Source organism: Sciurus carolinensis, chromosome 2 (genome assembly GCF_902686445.1).
Source record: "Sciurus carolinensis chromosome 2, mSciCar1.2, whole genome shotgun sequence".
Classification (NCBI taxonomy): domain Eukaryota; kingdom Metazoa; phylum Chordata; class Mammalia; order Rodentia; family Sciuridae; genus Sciurus; species Sciurus carolinensis.
The window spans coordinates 150,642,170-150,664,346 of NC_062214.1; the positions used below are offsets into that span (position 1 = coordinate 150,642,170).

Genomic DNA, 22,177 nt, shown 5'->3' on the forward strand with positions numbered 1-22,177 from the left:
ACTTGTGATCCTCGTACCTCGGCCTCCCAAGTCACTGGGATTATAGATGTGTACCACTACACCCAGCAAGAAACATATTCTTTAACTGAGGCAGGAGCACAGGGTTAAAATTTAAGTCAACAACTGTTGGAAGAGGATTCCGAGATTGACCAGACAACCACAAATCATCTTGAGATCACCAACTGTTATAATTCCTACTTACATACCTTTTAATGCCCACACTTAAACAAGTTTCCTTTAAAAGAAAAGTTGGGAATATTTTATATATATATATATATTTTTTTTAATTTGTTCTAATTAGTTATACATGACAGTAGAATGCATTTTGACACATTATACATAAATGGAGTTATAATTTCTCATTATTCTGGTTGTACATGATGTAGATTTACACAGGTCAGGTAATCATAAATGCACACAGGGTAATAATGTCTGATTCATACTACCATTCCTACCCCTATACCCCCTCCCCTCCCTTCACTCCCCTGTCTTATCCAAAATACCTCTATTTCCACACACACACTCACACATGCATGCACACACCCACACAACTGCTTTATTGTGAATTAGCATCCACATATCAGAGAAAACATTTGGCCTTTGGTTCTTTGGGATTGGCTTATTTCGCTTAAGGGCTGGGAATCTTTATAAAAAGACATCTCTCACTCTTGAGATGGCCCACATTCTTCCTTGAAGTTTCCATGCTTTTCTCCAAAAGCATGTCTCTATTGAGATCATCCTCTTTGTCCCTTGATTGTGTACCTAAAATGAAACAAACAAACAAACAAAAAACGAAATAAAAACCCGCTGTCCATGCCTATGACTAATGCATGCTGAAATTCTTTTCCATCACATAAACTGAGAACCCTGCTGGTCCTGAGTCTGAGTTCCCCTTTCTCTCTGAGAACTCCTTGGACCCTTCTCCAGAGACACCTCCTCTCACCTGGCGTTGGGGGATACCATATTAGGCACATTTTAAACCAATGTTTCAATAGGTAATGGACTGTGCATATGACAGTGGCCTCATAAGTTTATATTACCTACTGGTGTGACTGTGTTTGTTTGTGTAAGTATACCCTGTGATGTTTGTACAACCACGGAGTCACTTGACAACACACTTTTCAGAGCATATCCTTAGTGTTAAATGACACTTGTCTGTATATAGTTTTTTTACATTTTTTTCTTTTTTTATTAGTTCTAATTGGTTATACATGACAACAGAATGCATTTTTACACATTGTATACAAATGGAGCATAACTTCTCACTCTTTCTGTTCTTGGTGCTGAGTCACACCAGTAGTGTAATTATTCATGTACACAGGGTAATAATGTCTGTCTCATTCTATAGTCCCTCCCATCCCCACCAACCCACCCTTCCCCTCACTCCCCTCTGCATAATGCAGAGTTCCTTTGTTTTTCCCTACCCCCACACCCCTACTATGGATCAACATCTGCTTATCAGAGAAAATATTCTGCCTTTGTTTTGGGGGGATTGGCTTATTTCACTTAGCATGATATTCTCCAGTTCCATTCATTTACCTGCAAATGCCATAATTTCATTCTTCTGTAAGGCTGAGTAATGTGCCATTGTGTATATGTACCACATTTTCTTTATCCATTCAGCTTTTGAAGGGCATTGAGGTTGGTTCCATGTTTAGCTATTGTGAATTGAGTTGCTATAAACATTGATGTGACTATATCACTATAGTATGCTGATTTTAAGTCCTCTGGGTATAAACTGAGGAGTGGGGTAGCTAGGTCAAATGGTGGTTCCATTCCAAGTTTTCTGGGCAATCTCCATACTGCTTTCCAAAGTGGTTGCAACAATCCCACCAACAATAGTATGAGTGTACCTTTTCCCCCACATCCTCACCAACACTTATTGTTGCTTGTATTCTTGATAATTGCATTCTGATTAGAGTGAGATGAAATCTGATAAACTTTGATTTGCATTTCTCTAACTGCTAGAGATGATGAACATTTTTTCGTATGTTTGTTGATTAATTGTATTTCTTCTGTGAAGTGTCTGTTCAGTTTCTTAGACCATTTATTGACTGGGTTATTTGTTTTTTTGGTGTTAAGTTTTTTGAGTTCTTTATATATCCTGGAGATTAATGCTCTATCTGAGGTGCATGTGGTAAAGATTTCCTCCCATTCTGTGGGCTCTCTCTTCATGTTCTTGATTGTTTCCTTTGCTGAGGAGAAGCTTTTTAGTTTGAATCCATCCCATTTATTGATTCTTAATTTTACTTCTTGTGCTTTAGGGTCTTGTTAAGGAAGTCACGTCCTAAGCTGACATGATGAAGATTTGAGCCTACTTTTTCTTCTATTATGGGCAAGGTCTCTATTCTAGTGCCTAAGTCTTTGGTCTACTTTGAGTTGATTTTTGTGCAGGGTAAGAGACAGAGGTTTAATTTCATTTTGTTACATATGGATTTTCTGTTTTCCCAGCACCAATTGTTGAAGAGGCTATCTTTTCTCCAATGTATGCTTTTGGAGCCTTTGTCTAGTAAGAGATAACTATATTTTTTTAAAATTATTTTTTAGTTATCAGTGAATCTTTTATTTATTTACATGTGGTGCTGAGCATCAAACCCAGGGCCTCAAGCGTGCCAGGCAAGTGTTCTACCACTGAGCCACAACTCCAGTCCCAGATAACTGTATTTATGTGAGTTTGTCTCTGTGTCTTTTATTTTGTACCATTAGTCTACATCTCTATTTTGATGTCAATACCATGCTGTTTTTGTTATTATTGCTCTGTAGTATAGTTTAAGGTCTGGTATTGTGATGCCTCCTGCTTCACTCTTCTTTCTAAGGATTGCTTTGGCTATTCTGGGTCTCTTATTTTTCCAAATGAATTTCATGATTACTTTTTCTAGTTCTAGGAAGAATGTCATTGAATGTTAATAGGAATTGCATTAAATCAGTATAACACTTTTGGCAGTATGCCCATTTTGACAATATTAATTCTGTCTATCCAGGAGCATAGGAGATCTTTCCATCTTCTAAGGTCTTCTTCAATTTCTTTCTTTAGTGTCCTGTAATTTTCATTGTAGAGGTTTTCTACTTCTTTTGTTAGATTGATTTCCAAGTAATTTTTTTTTGGAGACTGTTGTGAATGGGGTAGTTTCCCTAATTTTTCTTGCAGTAGATTCATTGCTTGTGTATAGGAATGCATTTGATTTATGGGTATTGATTTTTTTTTTTTTGCATCTCTAGGTGGGCACGAATGGGTATTGATTTTATACCCTGCTACTTTGCTGAATTCATTTATGAATTCTAGAAGTTTCCTGGTGGAATTTTCTGGATCTTCTAAATATAGAACCATGTCCACGACAAATGGTGATAATGAGTTCTTTTCCTATTCATATACCTTTAATTTATTTCATCTGTCTGATTGATCTGACTAGAGTTTCAAGGACAATGTAGAACAGAAGTGGTAAAAGAGGGCATCCCTGTCTTGTTCTAGTTTTTAGAGGGAATGCTTTCAATTTTTCCCCATTTAGAATGATTTTGGCCTTGGGCTTATCATAGATAGCTTTTACAAAGTTGAGGTATGCTCCTGCTATCCCTAGTTTTTCTAGTGTTTTGAACAAGAAAAGGTGCGGTTTTTTGTCAAATGCCTTTTCTGCATCTATTGAGATAATCATATGATTCTTATCTTTAAGTCTATTGATGTGACATTATGTTTATTGATTTCTGTATGTTGAACCAAACTTGCATCTCTGTGTATATAGTTTTTTTTAAAAAAATTAGTTGTACATTGACACAATATATTTTATTTATTTATTTTTATGTGGTGCTGAGGATTGAACCCAGTGCCTCACACGTGCCAGGCAAATGCTCCACCACTGAGCCAAAGCCCCAACCCCTATATACAGTTTTTTGAGCAACTCCTGAAAAGATCTTTGGGATATCTGTAGAGCCTGGGTTTATGCTTCCACTTTGAGATATTCTGCTCATAATACAACTAGTTAATGTGTTTTACTGACTTTGTTTTCATTCTCATAAGTATAATAAGAGTATGGCTTGATACATGTATAGAAATTAAAAGTGGTTATTATAGTGTTTTATAAAAGGTAAACGCACACTGTCAGTCCACAACTTACAATGTTCCACCTAGTGATATTTTTGTTTTATAGTGGTACAGAAGTGATCTGCATTCAGTAGAAATCATACTTTAAATTCTTAATTTTACTTTTCTGGGCTCTAGATATGTGATTCACACTTTCTTGCAATGCTGACCAGTGGCAGTGAGCATCTGCTACTAGTCAGTCATGTAACCACCAGGGTAAACAATTGATGTTCTGTGGTGCACTATTGCTGCTGAAGCTATGATATTCAGTAATTAGATGCATTAAATGCATTTTTAATTTATGACAATTTCAACTTGCAGTGGGTTTACTGGGATATAACCCTATCCAAAACTGAGGAGCATCTGTACATATTTGACTCTAGGTAAAACATGTATTAATTCATGCATTCAGAAATGTTATTTATTGTTCTGGATTCCATCTCCTAGATGCTGTGACCCCTTAAGATTCTGAGGATAGAATGTAGTGTAGAAACTTACAATTCCATAGGAATCAAACAATGACCTAGTTCAAAGAGGGATACTTTCATAAGGATTTTGTTAAGTATGCTATTAGAAAGTATTCTTCAGTAGATTCCTGATTTCGCATCTCTCTCATTGCTATGGTAACACAGATGGTAACAAATATTTTCTGAGTGCTTAAGCTGGGGAAATAGAATTTAAAAGAAAATCTCTCAACCCAGAACACCTCTCCACAAAAGCAGGTAATGCAGTTTTGGTTGTTGAATAAACATTAAACCAAAATGTGGTATCTATCACAGGCAATCTACTAAGAGATCACAAAGTCAAAAAAACCTCACCTTTTTATACAGTCATGCAGAAACAGTTCAATATATACATGCTGTCAAGGTAAACAATAACTAGTTCTCAAATAAGACTTAACAGTACCATTTGTCACACATAGTTCATCCTAGATTCACCTGGTATTGAAGGTAACTGTTAATTAACTTTATTCAAAGGAAAAACAAACTTCTCATATTTTTGTGATAGGAGGTAGTTTTATAACTTGGAGTGCAGGCTCCTACTTCAAGTTTACAATCTAATAAGGGGAACCAACAATAATTATATGATGGTCTTAGTGATTTAGTGCTATGGAGAAGTAGAGGAAGCTAACAGTTTCTGAAAGGGAAACTAAAAGTTGCCTGGGAGAATCTGGGTTTCCCTGAGAAAGTTCAAACTAAGTTTGAGAGGTGACAGATGATTTAGACTTCTAGGAATAGCGAAGAGCGAATGTGAAGGCCCTGAGCTACAAAGAGCTAAATGTGTTTCAAGAGTCAAGAGAATGCTAATCTAAACTGGAAGGAGCAAAGAACAGCTGTGAATTGGAACTGGAAGATAATCTGGGGCCAGGCCATGCTGGGTCCTGTACTCACCAAGATAAGAATTTTGAACTCTATACCAAAAACAGTGAGAACCAACTCAAAAGTTGTTAGTAAAGTTGAGGTTGGATAGAAGGACTGAGAAATAGGTAGACAGGAGACATAAAGGGTGGGGTGGTGCACACCTGCAATCCCAGAAGTTCAGGAAGCTGTGGCAGAAGGATCCCTCAGCAATTTAATGAGACCCTGTTTCAAAAGAAAAAATAAAAGGGGCTGGGGATTTTGCTCAATGGTTAAGCTCCCTGGGTTCAATCCCCAATACCAAACCAGAAAGGAAGAAAGGAAGGAGGGAGGGAGGGAGGGAGGGAGGAAGGAATGAAGAGATTTTAATGATTTTAATTCAAAAGTACTTCAAACTTTTCCAGGCCCTTTGCTCCCTAAGTCATTCTCCCTTGCCAGCCTGTTACTCTCCAATTCCTGGGAAATCTGAGAGTTTACTTGTGAATTGTTAATTAAACTCCCCCAATAAACAGATTAAGCAAGAGCAAATACGATGTCTTGAGGAAACGATAATTTAAGATACTTTTCCAGCGCTCTGATTAGATAAGGAAGACCATGCCAACCTGAAGATCGTGAGACTGACCAGACCACCATAAACCATCTTGAGATCGCCAGACTGGTGTCATTCCTGCATGCCTTTCCACAGTCACCCCTCACAAGTTTCCTTTACGTAGGAATGTATGTACATACTCACTGGGGATTGACCCCAAAGGAACCTCTGTACTACATCCACAGTACTTTTTATCTTGAGAAAGTCTCACTAAGTTGCCTAGGGCCTAACTTATGGAGGCTGGCTTCAAACCTGAGATCCTCCTGCCTCAGCCTCCGAAGTCGCTGGAATTACGTGCGCCACCGCCACCACGCAAAAAGTTTCCTTTAAAATAAGTGCAAGGGAACCACTCAAACCCGTCTCTCACTCTCAGAGATGGTCTGCATTCTCCCTTGAATGTGTACCTACTTTCCTAAATGACCTAAGTCCCCGACTGGCACATATTGAAATTACTTTTCCTCTTATGCAAAGAACCCGGCTGGTACTGAGTCGAGTTCCCCTTTCTCTCCGGGAACTCTTCGGACTCTGCTTCAGAGACTCCTCTCGTGTCAAAATGAACTGATATAGATTTGCACAGCTGCTTCACAAGGAACTTTTCTTTTTTCTTTTTTTTTTTTTTTGGCGGTACTGGGGATCGAACTCAGGGCGAACTTTTCTAACCCCCAAATGTACTGAGCACAAATCCATCACACCGGCAAAGGGACTTTGCTCCTAGAAATCCTGGTGAGTCACACTTGGTGAGCCTTGCACAAACCGAGGAGGATATAGCAAAGAAAGTTTTAACAGCTACCAAGGGATTTCTTTGTTGGAGGCTTAAATTAGTCGCATTAAGTAACTCTCTTCTGTGAGTTCATGTGAGCATAAGGGCAGCAGAGAAAGTTTCAGACTATGAAAATTTAAGTGGGAAAAAATTGTTTTGTTGTTCAACGTATTGCTCTTCTGCATAGGAGTTCCAGGGTTAAAATGGGGGAAGGAGGGCTAGTTTTGTGACCCAGTGGTGGAGCATTTGCCTAGCATGTGTGAGACACTGGGTTCGATTCCCAGCATTACATATAAGTGAATGAATAAAATAAAGGTCCATCAACAACTAAAAAATATTTTTAAAAAATGGGGAAAAGAGGGGACAATTAAGCACTCCGCTTTCACCGCGCAAATTCTAGAGGCACCATTAGATTAGGAATTTAAGATGTATTCTATTCCAACCCCTTATTACTTTACAGGTGCGTTAGGTAGTATAGATAATTTGTAACTTCCTTTGGGTCTAACTTCAATGTATCATATAAGAAATAAAAAATGTTTTCCTTCTGGAGGCCTGTGCGGTTACAGTTTCAGACGCGCCTTTTAATACAATTCTTCAAACTGGGTGGCAGCTGCAGCAATAAAAATCAGAACGCCCGCGGAGCCTGCAGGGAGCCCAGGGGGCATCACTCAGTGAAGCAGCGGGTCACTGGTGTTGGGGTCACCCGGCCCAGGCGCCACTCTCTTGCCCGCAGGAGAGCGGGCATTTACTCTACCCGAGAAGCTAAGATTGGAAACTTACTGTTGAGCAATTTCGGTGCCTTGTCCAGGCTGTGAACCCTTAGAAAACATCCCTCAGTCAGAAAGGAGAAACTTCCCCAAAGAAAAAGGAATGCTCCAATCTGATTAAACCTCAGCATATCTTTGCAGTTGCTTCAAAGTAGGGGACTCGGAGCGTGCCTGGACCTCGCCGGGCCACGCGGGCGTCCAGGCCCAGGCCTGGGGCAGCAAGGCGGGCTGCGGCAATCGCGGCGGCGGGAGGACTCGGCGCTGGGGGCGCTGAGCGCGGCCGCAATTCTGGAGCCCGGCGAGCCGCGTCAGCGGAACGGGCGGCTTCCGGCCGCGGCGTAAACAAGGGCCCTGGGCTGCTGGAGGCGGGGCGCAAGGCTGCGAGAGCTAGCCGGCCGAGTGGGCAGCCCTCCCCGCGCTGCTCGGGTCCTGGGCCCCGCCGCCGTCCCTCGCCCCCGACCCACTGCCCGCAGGGGCGCCGCGTCCGTGGAGCGCTGAGCTCGGCAGAGCTGGGCGGGAGGCACAGCACTGGCGGCCAGCAGGCCCGCGCGCCGCGCCTGTCATCGCCGCCGCCTTCTCCTGGCTACGCGCCGCTGTGCATTTCTTTCCTTTTTCTTTGTCTCCTCACCGCTCACAAGTGTGGACATTCTTGGTGCACGAAAGTGCAGCCTCAAGATGGCTGATGGCAACGAGGATCTGCGGGCGGATGACTTGCCAGGGCCAGCTTTTGAGAGCTATGAATCCATGGAGCTCGCCTGCCCAGCCGAGCGCAGCGGCCACGTAGCCGTCAGCGACGGGCGCCACATGTTCGTCTGGGGCGGCTACAAGGTCAGTGGGGGGCCGGCGGGCGTCGCTTGGCTGGTGCGCGAGCCGGTCAGCGGCGAGGCGGGAATCTGGTCAGTGGTCAGGCGGGTAGCCCGAGCGGGCTGTCCAGGGCGCTCCATGCACCTCTCGCCGTGCGACTCTACCCGCTGGTTCTTTTACTTGGGGGGGGGGGGGGTCTTCTCATGAGTCCCCCAACCGGTCTCAAGGCTCCGCCGCGGTTGTCACGTCAATCTTAGCTTACAAAGCCCGCTTGCCGCGCCCCCCGCATTGTTGCCATTGGAGCGTTATTCCGGAGAGGTCACTGTTAATGTGGGTTGGGTGGTGGGCGAGGACGGAACATGTTTTATTTAAAAGGGTTTGGGGTGTGTAAGGAGACGGCCTACGAGGTCACCCAGACCTTGTCCGGACTCCCCAGGAGAACTTTAGCTTCTGGAGCTGGGGCCAGTTGTGCCATAGGTACCCTTGCCCACTTTGGCCCAGGTGTAGGAACACCCTGGAATTCTGCAAGGCCACAGAATCGCCTTCTTTAACCTCGCCGCCTGTGCAGCAAGCTGCACCAGCTACACCATACTATTGTTTGAACACAACCATTTTCCTCTCTGGTTTCAGCAGAGAAAGGGTTGAAATCTTTGAGAAGAAACATCCATTAAGAAAATTAATGTAAAATTTCCACCACTAACCAATCAACCAACCAATAAATCCCTAGCAACATGTCATTAGATCGCAGCTCTTCGACACCCTAATCATAAATGTGCTCGATTCAGATTAGAGCCAGTTGCACCACTTCTCCAGCCCCGCCCACGGGGGAATCCTACCCACGTGTCCTCAGCGTAAAACCTCGCTCCTTCGTTCTGTTCTTTTATTGGTTTTAGTTTCCCAATTACACTCTACATTCTAGAATTCTCTTATTTGCTGGGGTGGTTGTGATCTATTTCAACCACAAAATCCTTTATTCCATTTTGAGCTTATAAGTGGTCACAGGGAGCATTGACTAACATGTCCGAGACCCCAAGTTCAACCACGTGGACCACAGAGATGGGGGGAATCCTACCCAAAGGGTTCATTTGACTGGGGCTGGGGGCATGACTTCAGGGGTAGACCTCTAACCTAGTCTCGCACTCTGGATTCCTTGGCTTTGTAAGCTAAGGTTGACGTGACAACCGCGGTGGAGCCTTGAGACGGGTTGGGGGACTCATGAGAAGACCCCCCCCCCAAGTAAAAGGGGGGGGTTTTTCCCTTCCCGAAGACTCGAAATCTAGTTTACTACATATGTGCCTTAAATGACTTGCTTTGTGACTCTGGTAACAGTTTAGCTCATGGTACAATTGATCTGATCACAGTTGACCAATTTTGAGGTAGCTCTCGAAGACAGCTGTCCTGATACCTTCATTTGGTTCAACCGCAAAAGTACTTTTGTCAATCTTAATTAACCTGCCATGTTTTCCCCAGCTTCCCATGAATAGGTGTGTAGGAGGCTGGGGAATGCAACTGTGAAGAGGGAGACAGTAGGCACAGGAAACCCTTGGAGATTGTTTGAAAGGTAGTAAACTTTGACTTCCTTCATAGTAGTGTGTTTTTCTCCCTACCTCAGACTGGTCTCCTTGAGGTCGGGGTTGGCGTATGGAATCATAAAGAGGGAGGGATCAAGTATGTAGTGATGATTATTAAAATGTAAATACTTTTGGAGGAAAATCTATCATTCGTCACACTTCAGCCTAAACTACTTTATAATTCTTATTTGTAAAAATCAGTATTGAGGGAAAGGAACTTTCAGGTGTGGGTAGGAAGAGGACTATCAGAGCAGAGTCACTGAATTGGGTGATTCCCAAACGCCATCATTCTTTTTTTTTTTTAACTGGAACTCTTGACAGCAGGTACAGGAAACCCATAGGGATTGTTTTAAAGGTAGTAAACTTTGGCTTCCTTCACAGTAGTGGGTTTTCCTCCCCAGGCCAGGCTGGTCTCCTTGAGGTTAGCCAGTTAACTTCCAAACCTTTCCCATTCTTTTCTCTACCACTTAAGTGGTAGAGTAGAAAAAGAAACATTTACAGGGTTAACTGCCCTATTGCTGTAGTTTACTACCCAAATTTATTGGACACTCATTTTCAGCTTACTGTTTATTGTGTTGACACTGTTTTAAGTGGCCAGGGAGTACCTTGAACACATAAAATGGGAAATCTAAATAAGATTGGTGAATTGTATTAATATTGCAATATTCTGTTCAAATCTTGTACTCTAGATTTGTAAGACTTTGCCAGTGGGAAAAAGTGGGTAAAAGGTACAAAAGATTTCTTTGTATTATTTCTTACAAATGCATATGAATCAATAATTATCTCAAAGTAAAAAGAATAATTTAAGAAGTGCAAATAAATAAATAAGTGAATAAAAAGGAAAAGGAAAAAGAAAAAGTGGCCAGGGAAGATCAAAGGCTTAAAATGTGAGGCAGTCATCAAAGTTCAGGAAATGAGGATTCCTGGTTCCACCATAACTTCCTAAGTAACTGTGGGCAAATTAGTTAACCTCTCCAAAAAAACCTGTTGTATTATCAACTACTTTTTGTTGTGAGGATTAAATAAAGTGATTTGTGGACAGCATTTGGTTCTGGCATATGATAAGCTATTTGTTAGGAGTTAATACCTGAAGGGAAATCGAGCAAAACAAGGAACTTACACTTTTGCATAAAGACTCAATATTCACATATTTGCAGTTCTGCCCTCTATTTCTTATCAGAGAATGAGTGGGTGAAAGGAAAATTTGGTTAGTATACAACACATATGTTGGCATGGGTTGGGCACTTTGTATAGTCTGCTGGTCACAGCACAGGTAATCTCACCTGAAGTCATGCAACTGAAATTCAGTGTATGGTCTGTTTAGGATAGAGCAGCCTTAGCAAGTTCCCAGCGTTCTTTCAACTCTTTGCACTACTGCAATGCTATATCAAAAATGTGCATTAAGGACTATCTACATTAAGCTTTACCCTGAGTATGTGGCAGGAGTCCAGGAGGATTGTGCATTCAATCTAAGTTTAAGGCTTATTTTTCATTACTAATTTCACAATTAGCATCTAAAATAGATATAAAAATGATTCCTTAAAATATCAATTACTATTATTTGCTATTGTTTTGGTTCTTCTTAGAGTAATCAAGTCAGAGGATTATACGACTTTTATCTGCCTAGAGAAGAACTATGGATCTACAACATGGAGACTGGAAGATGGTAACTGGGTATTATGGGGGACTAAAAAAAGAACATTGCAAAGCAAAAAGGTTAAAACAATTTCAATGAATAAAAATATTTTAAAGATCCTATCTATTCTGAAGACAATGTTCTAGTTTAGATGTTTTCATTTTTGTTTATGATAGTCTCTTCAGAAGTAGTTCAGTAATTACTAGCTATGACCTTAAATTTCTATTCAGGGCTCCGTAAAGTAACAAGAGGTAGCAGCTTCAGATCCTGGAATGAAAAGATCACAAAAGTTCCACATACTCTTTTTTTTTTTTTAGATATGACATCTTAATATGAGATGTCTTCTGTTATGTGGCATCTTAAATAAGATTTTAATTTGTTTGATGGAAGGTTGGTTTCATTTGTTTGTTATTTCCATAATCGCAGAGTGCTGGGGTCTCGAACCTGGGCCTCCAGCATGAAAGGCAGGCATTCTACGAGATGGGCTATATGGCCTGCAATTTGTTTGAATTGTTATTTTAGATGGTTTAGAATTTTATCTGCTAAGAAAAAAGATCTACACAAATCTCTTAAAAATGAGTATGTTGGGCTGGGGTTATGGCTCAATGGTAAAGTGCTTGCCTCACAAGTATAAGGCACTGGGTTTGATTTTCAGCACCACATATAAAGAAATGTATAAAAAATAAAAGTTCATCAACTTAGGGAAAAAAAAAAAGTATGTTCTGTCCCTGTGATGTAGCTCTGTGGTTAGATCACCCTGGATTTGATTCCATGCACTTAAAAGTATGCCCTCTCTAAAAAACAAAATGAACTTAGATTTGTCTTTTATATAAAAACTGGAATAATCTGAATCTTTTGCCAATCCCATTACAGTGTTAAGTCAAGAAAATGTCATTCGAATTAAAATGTTTCTCAAAATACGGGTGAACCATGCCTGGGGATTTATAAAAGGGTTATCCCATGGTTTGGTTTATAAGAACTTTGCACTTGGATATTTTACCTATTCTAAATCTAAGAACAAGAATATTACAAAAAAACAAACAAACAAACAAACAAAAAAAAAATAAAAAAAAAAAAAGAATATTACAATAGTAGACTCACTTGAGGCCTGGGGCTATAGCTCAATGATAGAGCACTTGCCTGGTAAGCATGAGGCAGTGGGTTCAAGTCCCAGCACTGACAAAGGGGGGAAAAAAAGTTCCACTTGATTTAAAAGTCAGGATTATTTCTGTATACAGCAAATCAGCATTAATATGAGCTGTTTGCAAATTTTTTCTAGAGAACTGATACCTTATAGTAGTACAGTATTCCCTAATAGGGAACTTCTACATATTTAAGAATTTTAAAGGCTAGTCACACACACCTATAATTCCCAGTTTAGTAGGCTGGGGCAGGATTACAAGTTCAAGGCCACCCTGGGCAACAGCAACCCTGTCTCAAGATTTTAAAGGCTGGGAATGTAGCTCATTTACCCTGGGTTCCATCCCCAGTGGTACACACACATATACACAAAAATTTCTAAAAAAATAAGCCTACCAGGCCAGGAGCAGGGCTATATGCCTGTAATCCCAGAGGCTGGGTAGGCTGAGTCAGGATTCCAAGTTCAAAGCCAGCCTCAGCAACAGTGAGGCTTAGCTAAGCAACTCAGTGAGACCCTGTCTCTAAATAAAATGCAAAATAGGGCTCAGTGGTTGAGTACCTCTGAGTTCAATCCCTGTTACCCCTCCACCAAAAAAGCATATTAAAAATAAGCCTACCAAACTTCCAGGTTAACGAAGATAAATTGATAAATATATCTGTGTGAGCAGAAGACCTTGAATGTACTATTAATATTGTGAATCTTTGACTTTTTTAAGGGTTTTTGATTCAGATTCATTTTTAGATTCAGAATGAGTCTATACATACAAAAACACTCACAAGAGTCTGTCACAAAGTAAATAAGAAACACCACCTAGGTGTTTGTGGTATTACATAAGGATCTGAATCAGATTCATTCAAATGACTAAAAGGTGACTGAATAAGTAACACTGAATTAGTCTGTCAAGAACGGGAATATTGAAGTTTTCCTTTTGTGGTCCTGACTCAAAAATAAAACAGCTGCTTATGGCCATGCAAATAAAAAGCAGAGCTTAGTTTTAGAAATATAAAAGGTACCCAGAATAAAACTTAACATTTAGGTTTTCAGAATCTTTCATTTTGCCTCCATGTAGCTGACATTGTTCATGAAGTAGGTAGAGAAGAAATGTTCATCCCTTGAATTGATTTCTGATCTAGAAGAGACCCTAGACATCATCAGCCCTCTTATTTTTCCTCCTTTATTGTGGGACTATAAATAGAAGAAAAATGAATAGTTTTGCATTTCTTAATTTTTGGTAAACTTATATACATTCAATTTTCCCCCCTCAGGAAAAAAATTAATACTGAAGGTGATGTTCCTCCTTCTATGTCAGGAAGCTGTGCTGTATGTGTAGACAGGGTCCTGTACTTGTTCGGAGGACACCATTCAAGAGGCAATACAAATAAGGTTAGTGTTCAAAATGTCTGTAAAAAATTAAAAAATAATTTAAAAAAAAAAACTTGATTACCATACCAGTCATTAGGTAAATGAGTCATTTTATAGAGGCAAAGCAACAAATAACAAACAGGAATTTGGAAAGATCAGGGCTTTGGCTAGGAAATAAACTGTCTGGGTTTGCAGATAATAAGATGATGGTGGCCAGATATAGGTTTCTTGTGTTGATTAGTCTAATTAATGTCTTTGGTATTTATTAAAGAGTTTCCACAGGGGGGAAAAAAAAGAATTATGGTTCAAAGTCATTTTTTTCTTTTAGACAACCTCAAATTACCCAAGTCAGGCTATATTTATATTTGTTCCAGTTTAAAAAATATTATGTACTTTGACTAGGGTACAAGTGTACATTTTAGCATTTTTTCTACCAGTCTATATTTACCTAGGCCTTTTGTAAAATCAACTTTTGATAACCTGTGCACAAATAACTTCCCAGATTGTTTTTCTGTGTCCTTTGCAGCTACTTGTTCTCTTAGAACCTCTGAGTTAGATGAAAATTAGTAAATAAAATTTACAAATTGGAGACAAGATATAATCATGGAAGGAAGGGTAAAAATGAATAGAACACCACTCAGAAAGCTGTTTAAAAATTGATACTGAGAGCTGGGGATACAGTTCAGTTGGTAAAGTACCTCACAAGCACAAGGCCCTGGTTCAATCCCCAGCACTGGAAAAAAAAAAAAAAAATCCTGAAAAAAATTTAGATAGTAACATTTCTATAATGATACCCCAGGACCCTGCTGCTCAGATTTTGTTCATGTATTTTTTTTCCAAATTGTCATTTGTTCTCTTCAGACCAGTAAGAGACAGATGAAGGTTCAGAAAGGCACATATGATATTGGCAGACTCCTATCAATTCATTTATTTGGCAACTTAGTAAGCACCTTATATGCTGAGTTAGACACGGCAGACAGAGATGAATGATAACAGTCTCCACCTCAAGGAGCTCACAATCTGAAAGGGACACACATAAGTGAATGACTGAAGTGATTATATGCAGAGCTTGACACACAGTAATAATGCAGTGAATATTATTAACTCTGAGTCCTTGATATTGGGTCTGGTAGGAAACCAGAGTTGGTCAATCAAGAGGTGATATTTAAACTGAGTAATAGGGGTAGTCAGTGGTACACAGACATAATCAAGTATGTCTTCTTCAAGGAATTGCCATGTGGTTTTTTTAGGTGTGATATATGGTTAAGATGGGTTTCAAACTGTGCTTCTAGAAACTAGGGATTTCTCTGAGATACCCTGGGATACCTATGGGAGGAATGGATATATGATGTTAGGTGGACTCCACACTGCCCTTTCCTCCCCCATTTTAACAAGTGTAACTCCACTTTTGTTTTTACATATTGGGTTTTCAAGATTTAGTTTGAAGAAATGGTTCTATGCCTATGAGATCTGAGCTGTAATTGGGCCAAGAATTTCTCAGAGCCCATGGGGAGAAAAATAACTTTGACACAATCTGAAGAAGCTTGGAGAGAAGCTGTGATTTTTAGAGAGTGATCACAGAAACAGTAGGTAGTATGTCAGATGGCTAGGATTCAATGTTCTAAGTTTGATCAAAAGGAAGCTGAAGCATTTCAGAGAAGTGACTGATAATATGTCAGTATATCCAGTTACCTGGATGTGAACCCTCTGAAGGGTAGACAACATTTAACCTTTTAAGTACTGATTGATTTTTAGCTCCCAGAAGTAGGAGCTTCCAGGTAGGCACTTAAGATATGTTAAATTGAATTTGAAGGTAAAATTGACAGACCTGATTTTGTTTTTTGGTAATACCATCCTAATATGCATAAATTAAATCAGTTCGACTCAAAGTGCCTATCTACAGCACGATAAGGAGTTTATGCCAAAAGGTAAATGAACACGTTGTTGAGTCCTTCATCATAAAAGGGTGGCTATGAAAAAAATTAGTTGAAATAACAGTGTTTTTAGTGATTTAGAAATTTACATTCTGTCACAAGTTCTTAGTATTCTTGACTCAGACCCACCTGGCAACCAGTCTGTAGTCACAATTTCAGTAACACTGAATTAGATGGCACCTTTATTATTATAAACAGTAAAATTAATTGCTAAAGTTGATTTTTTTCCACATAATGAAATCTAACTGAATTTCTTGCTTCTGACAGTTCTACATGCTGGATTCAAGGTCTACAGACAGAGTGTTACAGTGGGAAAGAATTGATTGCCAAGGAATTCCTCCATCATCAAAGGACAAACTTGGTGTCTGGGTATATAAAAACAAGTGAGTTAGTACTGTAGGTTTGGATTTTTTATGCAGAAAGTAGTTTACCATTCAAATATCCTAGCCAATAAAGAGTGTAAGTACACAACATAACTCATAGGACCAGTATTAACATTAACTATATTAACACATAAAAGTATATAACACAGTACTTAAGATATAGTTAAGTGTTAGCCATTACTATTTGAGTAAGTATATTCATATACTTAAGTGTACCTTTTCAATTTGTACTATATGTCAAATTAAGAAAAATCACTTAGGAGCCTGAGGAAGAGAATTAAAAGTTCAAGGCAGGTCTGGGCAACTTAGTGAAACCCTGTCTCAGAATTTTTTAAAATAAGATAAAAAGGGCTGGGTATACAGCTCAGTGATGAAGCACTTGCCTAGCATGCACGAGGCTCTGGGTTCAATCCACAGTACTGCAAGATAATAAAAAAATAAGGAGAAAAATTCCTTGGGTCCTATCCTGTGAATGTTTGAATTTTTAGTATCTTTTTTTTTTTTTTTTTTTTTTTTTTTTTAATCAAACAGGCTAATATTTTTTGGAGGGTATGGGTATTTACCTGAAGATAAAGTATTGGGAACTTTTGAATTTGATGAAACATCCTTTTGGGTAAGTAACATTTCATATTTGCATATGGCCTACTTAGTTATGTTGACATAATACATTTTATATTGGACAGGGGCTGTGTAATTTTATAAACATTATTTGTAAAGTAACTCAAAGAGGTTCTTTCTTTTCTGTAGAATTCAAGTCATCCAAGAGGATGGAATGATCATGTACATATTTTAGACACTGAAACATTTACCTGGAGCCAGCCTCTAACTACTGTGAGTTAAGAAGGAATACTATATCATGAAAGCAAGGCTAATTAGAGAGGGGAACATGCCAGAGTTGGGAGATGATGTGAAACTGACAGTTCATTCTTGTTTTCAGGAGAGAAGATCCGTAGCTTTCATTATTCTCAAAGGAATTTAGAACTACAGTAGTTTAATAAATGTATAAAGAGACTTATCCAACATTTATTACCTATAGCAGTTGTTACTGGTAATACATAATCTACTTCTGAATGGGAACTTACATTAAGTTTCTTTTCCCTCTGACACATTAAATAATCCATCAGTCTTTATTTTAAAGGATTAAAAAATAATTAGTTTTATTAACCAGTCCATTCAATAACACATCTCAAAAATATAAAAATTCCCGGTTGTAGTAGTCAGTTTTAGTACTGCTATTGTCTAGAAGTCTGTGTTTGGCTTTTAAAAGCTCAAGTATCTTGCATATTCTTATTCTATATCAAGAGAAGACTCTGGATTTTTCCACTTCTAAATAGTTTACTTATTTATTAAACTGCTTTTATGACTTTTTAATAGGGTAAAGCACCTTCACCTCGTGCTGCCCATGCCTGTGCAACTGTTGGAAACAAAGGTTTTGTTTTTGGAGGGAGATATCGAGTAAGTATATAAACCGTTTAAATAACCTGCTTTTGAATTCTTCAAAATGGTAACTACTTAAAATTATTCTTTTTTAGGATGCTAGAATGAATGATCTTCACTATCTGAATCTGGATACATGGGAGTGGAATGAATTGCAAGTATCACTTTAGATAATTCAAAAAAAACCCTTTTCTCCTTATACCCTATTATTAGTATATAATAAACTTGCTTAAATTATCTTTGTGAATTTAATAAACATGATCAGTAGGGTCCTTAAGGATGTAATTTTATTTCCAGTTTCAATAACTATGTGCCTGGCATGGCACGTATGTGCTCAATGTATGCCTTATCTTTTAAAAAACAAACAAAAAGTATAAAGCATGTAGTTGTTAGTACTAAGAAAATTCTTAAGTCTCTTTTCCTAACAATCCCATAAAAATTTTAATAAGAAAACTTAAATATTTCTGTGTATTAAATATAGTAGCTGCTTTGAAACTGATGTTGTAACTTATTATTTTCAGAATAGAGCTGCTTTGGAACTGATGATGTAACTTATTTTCAGAATTCCACAAGGCATATGCCCTGTTGGCCGATCCTGGCACTCGCTAACACCAGTTTCTTCAGATCATCTTTTTCTCTTTGGAGGATTTACCACTGAAAAACAGCCACTAAGTGAGTCTTTTAAAAACATAAATATTTATATATCACCCACATATAATAAATAAATACCTGAAAATCATTCTATTTTAGGATGTACCAGAAGTGTATAGGGTTGGCTGGGTGGTTTGTAAATTTTGATCCTATAAATACTGAAATTGTGCTCCATCGTACATATTATGACATAAATCCATTCTTACAGTAAAGAAATGACCTGGAACATTTAAAAGCTTTGAAGGGTGGTTAATTACTGAGAGGGAAAAAAAGGAAATTACTTTTCTTGAAAAAGTTGTGCCCTTTAAACATCAATGTCTTAATGACAAGATAAATACATTTCATAGCTTTTTAAAAATTTGCTTCAATCAGGTGATGCCTGGACTTACTGCATCAGTAAAAATGAATGGATACAGTTTAATCATCCCTATACTGAAAAACCAAGGTATGAACTATTTAAAAGGTAATTCTTATTCCGAATTTGCAAGACTGGTAAGAATTGAGGATGTTCTGGCTATATTTTACCCATCATTCTTATTAAAAAATCTTGGTATTTACTAAGGTTTAACATCACACGTCTCAGAGGACCAATATTTTTCTTTTGTAATTCAGGAAATTGGACTTCCAGCCATGCACATGCTAGGCAAGTACTTTATCTCACTGAGTTATATTCCCAGCCCAGGAAAGCCATATTAATTTGAATATCAAATGCTTTTTGATCATGTGTATATGAATAGGGCTGGATTTGTATTGACACAATTAAAATTTATAAGCACGTTATTTACCTGAGTTGAACTGCACCTAAGTTTGTCATTAAAACAAAACAAAAGGAACTTGGAAGGAGAGAATTTTAAAATCTTACTGTATGGGAAGGTGAAACAACTGCTGATTAGATTTACAGTAGCACTGTACAACAGGATAAATCAAATTATCATTGTCAAAAAAAGTCTATTGAACATTGATAGTTCTTGTTAATCTCAAAATGAATTGTTAAGGACAATGACATACTGAGCAAAGGAGTTCAAAGCACATTTAGATATATTACCTGCATTTTTCCCCCAATCCTCTAATCCAAGTACAGTCATGCCACTAAGATTTTCATTTGGTTCAAGTGAACTGTCCATAGAACTATCAAGCTTTAAGACTTTCAGCTTACTGGGCAGAACTTCAGTACCCCTCAGATATTCTGGGTAAGGCTAACTTATTGCCAACAAAGACGTACAAAACACATCATTCAGTTCAAATCTCTTCACTCCATAAATGAAATAGAGACAAACAATATCCATATAAAATCAACATTGATTTTTCTAGCTTCTGCTACTTTTCCTTAAGGTTTTATTTCTCATGGTGAGGTTTGGACTTAACTATCTTAAGATCTCTAATCTTTATTTCACCAGTTTTGCTCTGGGTGAGAATGATCAATTTGGTCTTCTGGGTGACTTCAAATTCGAGTTTTTGTTTTAAATTCAGGCTATGGCATACAGCTTGTGCTAGCGATGAAGGAGAAGTGATTGTTTTTGGTGGGTGTGCCAACAACCTGCTGGTTCATCACAGAGCTGTAAGTATACTACTTCGTATTACTATTGAAACTTATCTGTGATGCACTTGCATTTTAATGTGTTCATCTCTATTTTTCAGGCACACAGTAATGAAATACTTATATTTTCAGTTCAACCAAAATCTCTTGTACGGTAAGTAACCTTTTCCTTGGCACTTGACACTTTCGTGTTCTTACAAAAAACAGGCTTATGGTTTAAGAGTAATGAATCATCATTGATGTAAACAGTCCCTATGAAAATCTTTAAAGAAAGACTTGTTTGTTTGTTTTTTTTAAATTCAAGTTATTGTTCTTTAAACAGCAAAGTGAATTTATTTTTCTCTTGTCCACTTTCAGGCTAAGCTTAGAAGCAGTCATTTGCTTTAAAGAAATGTTAGCCAACTCGTGGAACTGTCTTCCAAAACACTTACTTCACAGTGTTAATCAGAGGTTTGGTAGTAACAACACTTCTGGATCTTAAGGCTTCATAGATAATGCCTCAGATCTCCTTGCATGGACAACAATCCTGTAATCATCACAGAGTGGCATCATTTGTATAATTATATGCATTGTTGTAGTTTGCAGCTTTTTGATTTTAATGTGCATGTGAATGGCCTAGAGAACCTATTTTTGTGTCTAAAGTTTACAATAAATGTATTTAACACCAGTAACTTTCCTCTGTTAAAGCAAAAATAGTAATGCTTAGGCTTTTTACCCCAAGGAATAGTTATTCTATTTCTTTTTGGTAACTTCAGCATATACATCTATATAAACATACTAAATAATCTTACCATTATCAAAATGGTAGCTTTTTAAAAAACACTGAAATTTTAGTTTTTCTTTAAATAGCAAGAATAGGCCATAATTACATAGTCTAGCATCATAAATATAATAAAGTGATTTTTTTAACATTAATTTCAAATGGAAAACTATTCTTAGTGGGACTAAGAATTGTTAGAGGGACCAAAAGCTATTCAATACTTTGACCGTAACACTTTGGTAAAAGGGCTGGGGCAAGTGGTCATGTTGACAATAGGCAAATGTTGTCCAATCAATTAAAAAGTACGTTTTATAGCTCATAAATGAATGGAAATAATGTATGACTTTATTCTCCATTCTGATAGGAGACAGAAGAAGAAAGCTGGGTCAGGAGTCTTTAGTGGTAAGCCTAAAGTGCACTTCTGATATTATAGGTTGATACTCTATAACATGCTATTGATAACTAGTAGACATGGAAAAGAAAATGGTACAGAACTGAATGAGATTAAAAGGAAGAAATTAAGATGAAAAACAAAGATGTATAAATGCATAGAAATGATCAACACCAGTTCCTTTTAGGTGTTATTTCTCAAGCTCTGAGTCATGAGAATTAATATTTTTTACCTCTGCTCTACTATATTTTTTGATAAGGTTTTCAAGACACAATCCTAAATATTAAACCACCCCCATTCCCACAACAAAAAACCCTTATGATTGGGCTGTTTCTAGATATATACACACAAATACATATGTATATATATATATACGTGTATATATATATAAATATATATGTTAGATGTTATATACAGTAGACTACCAAGTCAGTAGTTTAAGCAACTGAGCCACGTCACTGTTCAATTTCTTTACATCATGAAATGAATACTTAACATTAACCTCCCAAATTTCAAGATTAATGTAGGAGAATAACTACAGATGTATATAATTAGCATTTAACTTTTCACAAATATTTTAGGAAATCCTATCAGACAGCGTTTCCTCTATATAAAACTGGAAAAAAAAAAAACAAAAAAAAACAAGAATTAAGTCCGTTTGGCGAATATAGCAAGGCAATGTTTAGTTCATTTTTAAATGTGGAAGTCCTGTTACATGGTGTTTTCGTCTCTGAACTTCCAAAAGGCTATAAAATTGACTCTTCTCAAATATTTTAGGATTTCATTTCAGCTATTTCCTTTTTACATTCAGAAGATTGGGTGCAGACACTTTCACTTTGCCAGGAATGTTTCTTGATAAATCTGTGTCCTAAAAAAAGAAAATTGCTGAATATTTTCGCATTCTATATGGTAAATCATGTTTCTTTTATGACAATTATGAATCCTCTGCTCTCAAAAGAAAGGCATATCCAAAAATTTTAATGGATATGATTTTACTGCTTCAAGTTTCAAGTTAAGACAG

General features: G+C 38.0%; 2 protein-coding genes and 1 long non-coding RNA gene across 6 annotated transcripts in view; 1 reads left to right on the plus strand and 2 right to left on the minus strand.

The window, feature by feature from the left end:
* Positions 1 to 508: 508 nt before the first annotated feature.
* On the minus strand, positions 509 to 8,471 carry LOC124977035 (uncharacterized). Its single transcript, XR_007107100.1, has 3 exons — positions 7,563 to 8,471; positions 5,598 to 5,658; positions 509 to 762 (listed from the first exon to the last, which is right to left on the minus strand). It is a non-coding gene; the product is annotated as an uncharacterized LOC124977035 (long non-coding RNA).
* On the plus strand, positions 7,873 to 20,672 carry Klhdc2 (kelch domain containing 2). The gene is made up of 13 exons (XM_047540207.1): positions 7,873 to 8,377; positions 11,511 to 11,590; positions 13,967 to 14,084; positions 16,265 to 16,380; positions 16,912 to 16,993; positions 17,128 to 17,211; positions 17,755 to 17,835; positions 17,913 to 17,971; positions 18,380 to 18,489; positions 18,841 to 18,913; positions 19,939 to 20,026; positions 20,107 to 20,159; positions 20,363 to 20,672. The coding sequence occupies exons 1-13, from the start codon at positions 8,225 to 8,227 to the stop codon at positions 20,484 to 20,486; spliced, it is 1,221 nt and encodes a 406-aa protein (XP_047396163.1). The 5' UTR covers positions 7,873 to 8,224; the 3' UTR covers positions 20,487 to 20,672.
* Positions 16,162 to 22,177, minus strand: part of Nemf (nuclear export mediator factor) — a 47,325-nt gene continuing 41,309 nt past the window's right edge. For all 4 annotated transcript variants that reach the window (XM_047540205.1, XM_047540204.1, XM_047540203.1 and 1 more), the window contains one exon: positions 16,162 to 22,024. In XM_047540205.1, the coding sequence (XP_047396161.1) occupies positions 21,947 to 22,024 (78 nt within the window). In that variant the 3' untranslated portion in view covers positions 16,162 to 21,946. The remainder of the gene's footprint in view (positions 22,025 to 22,177) is intronic.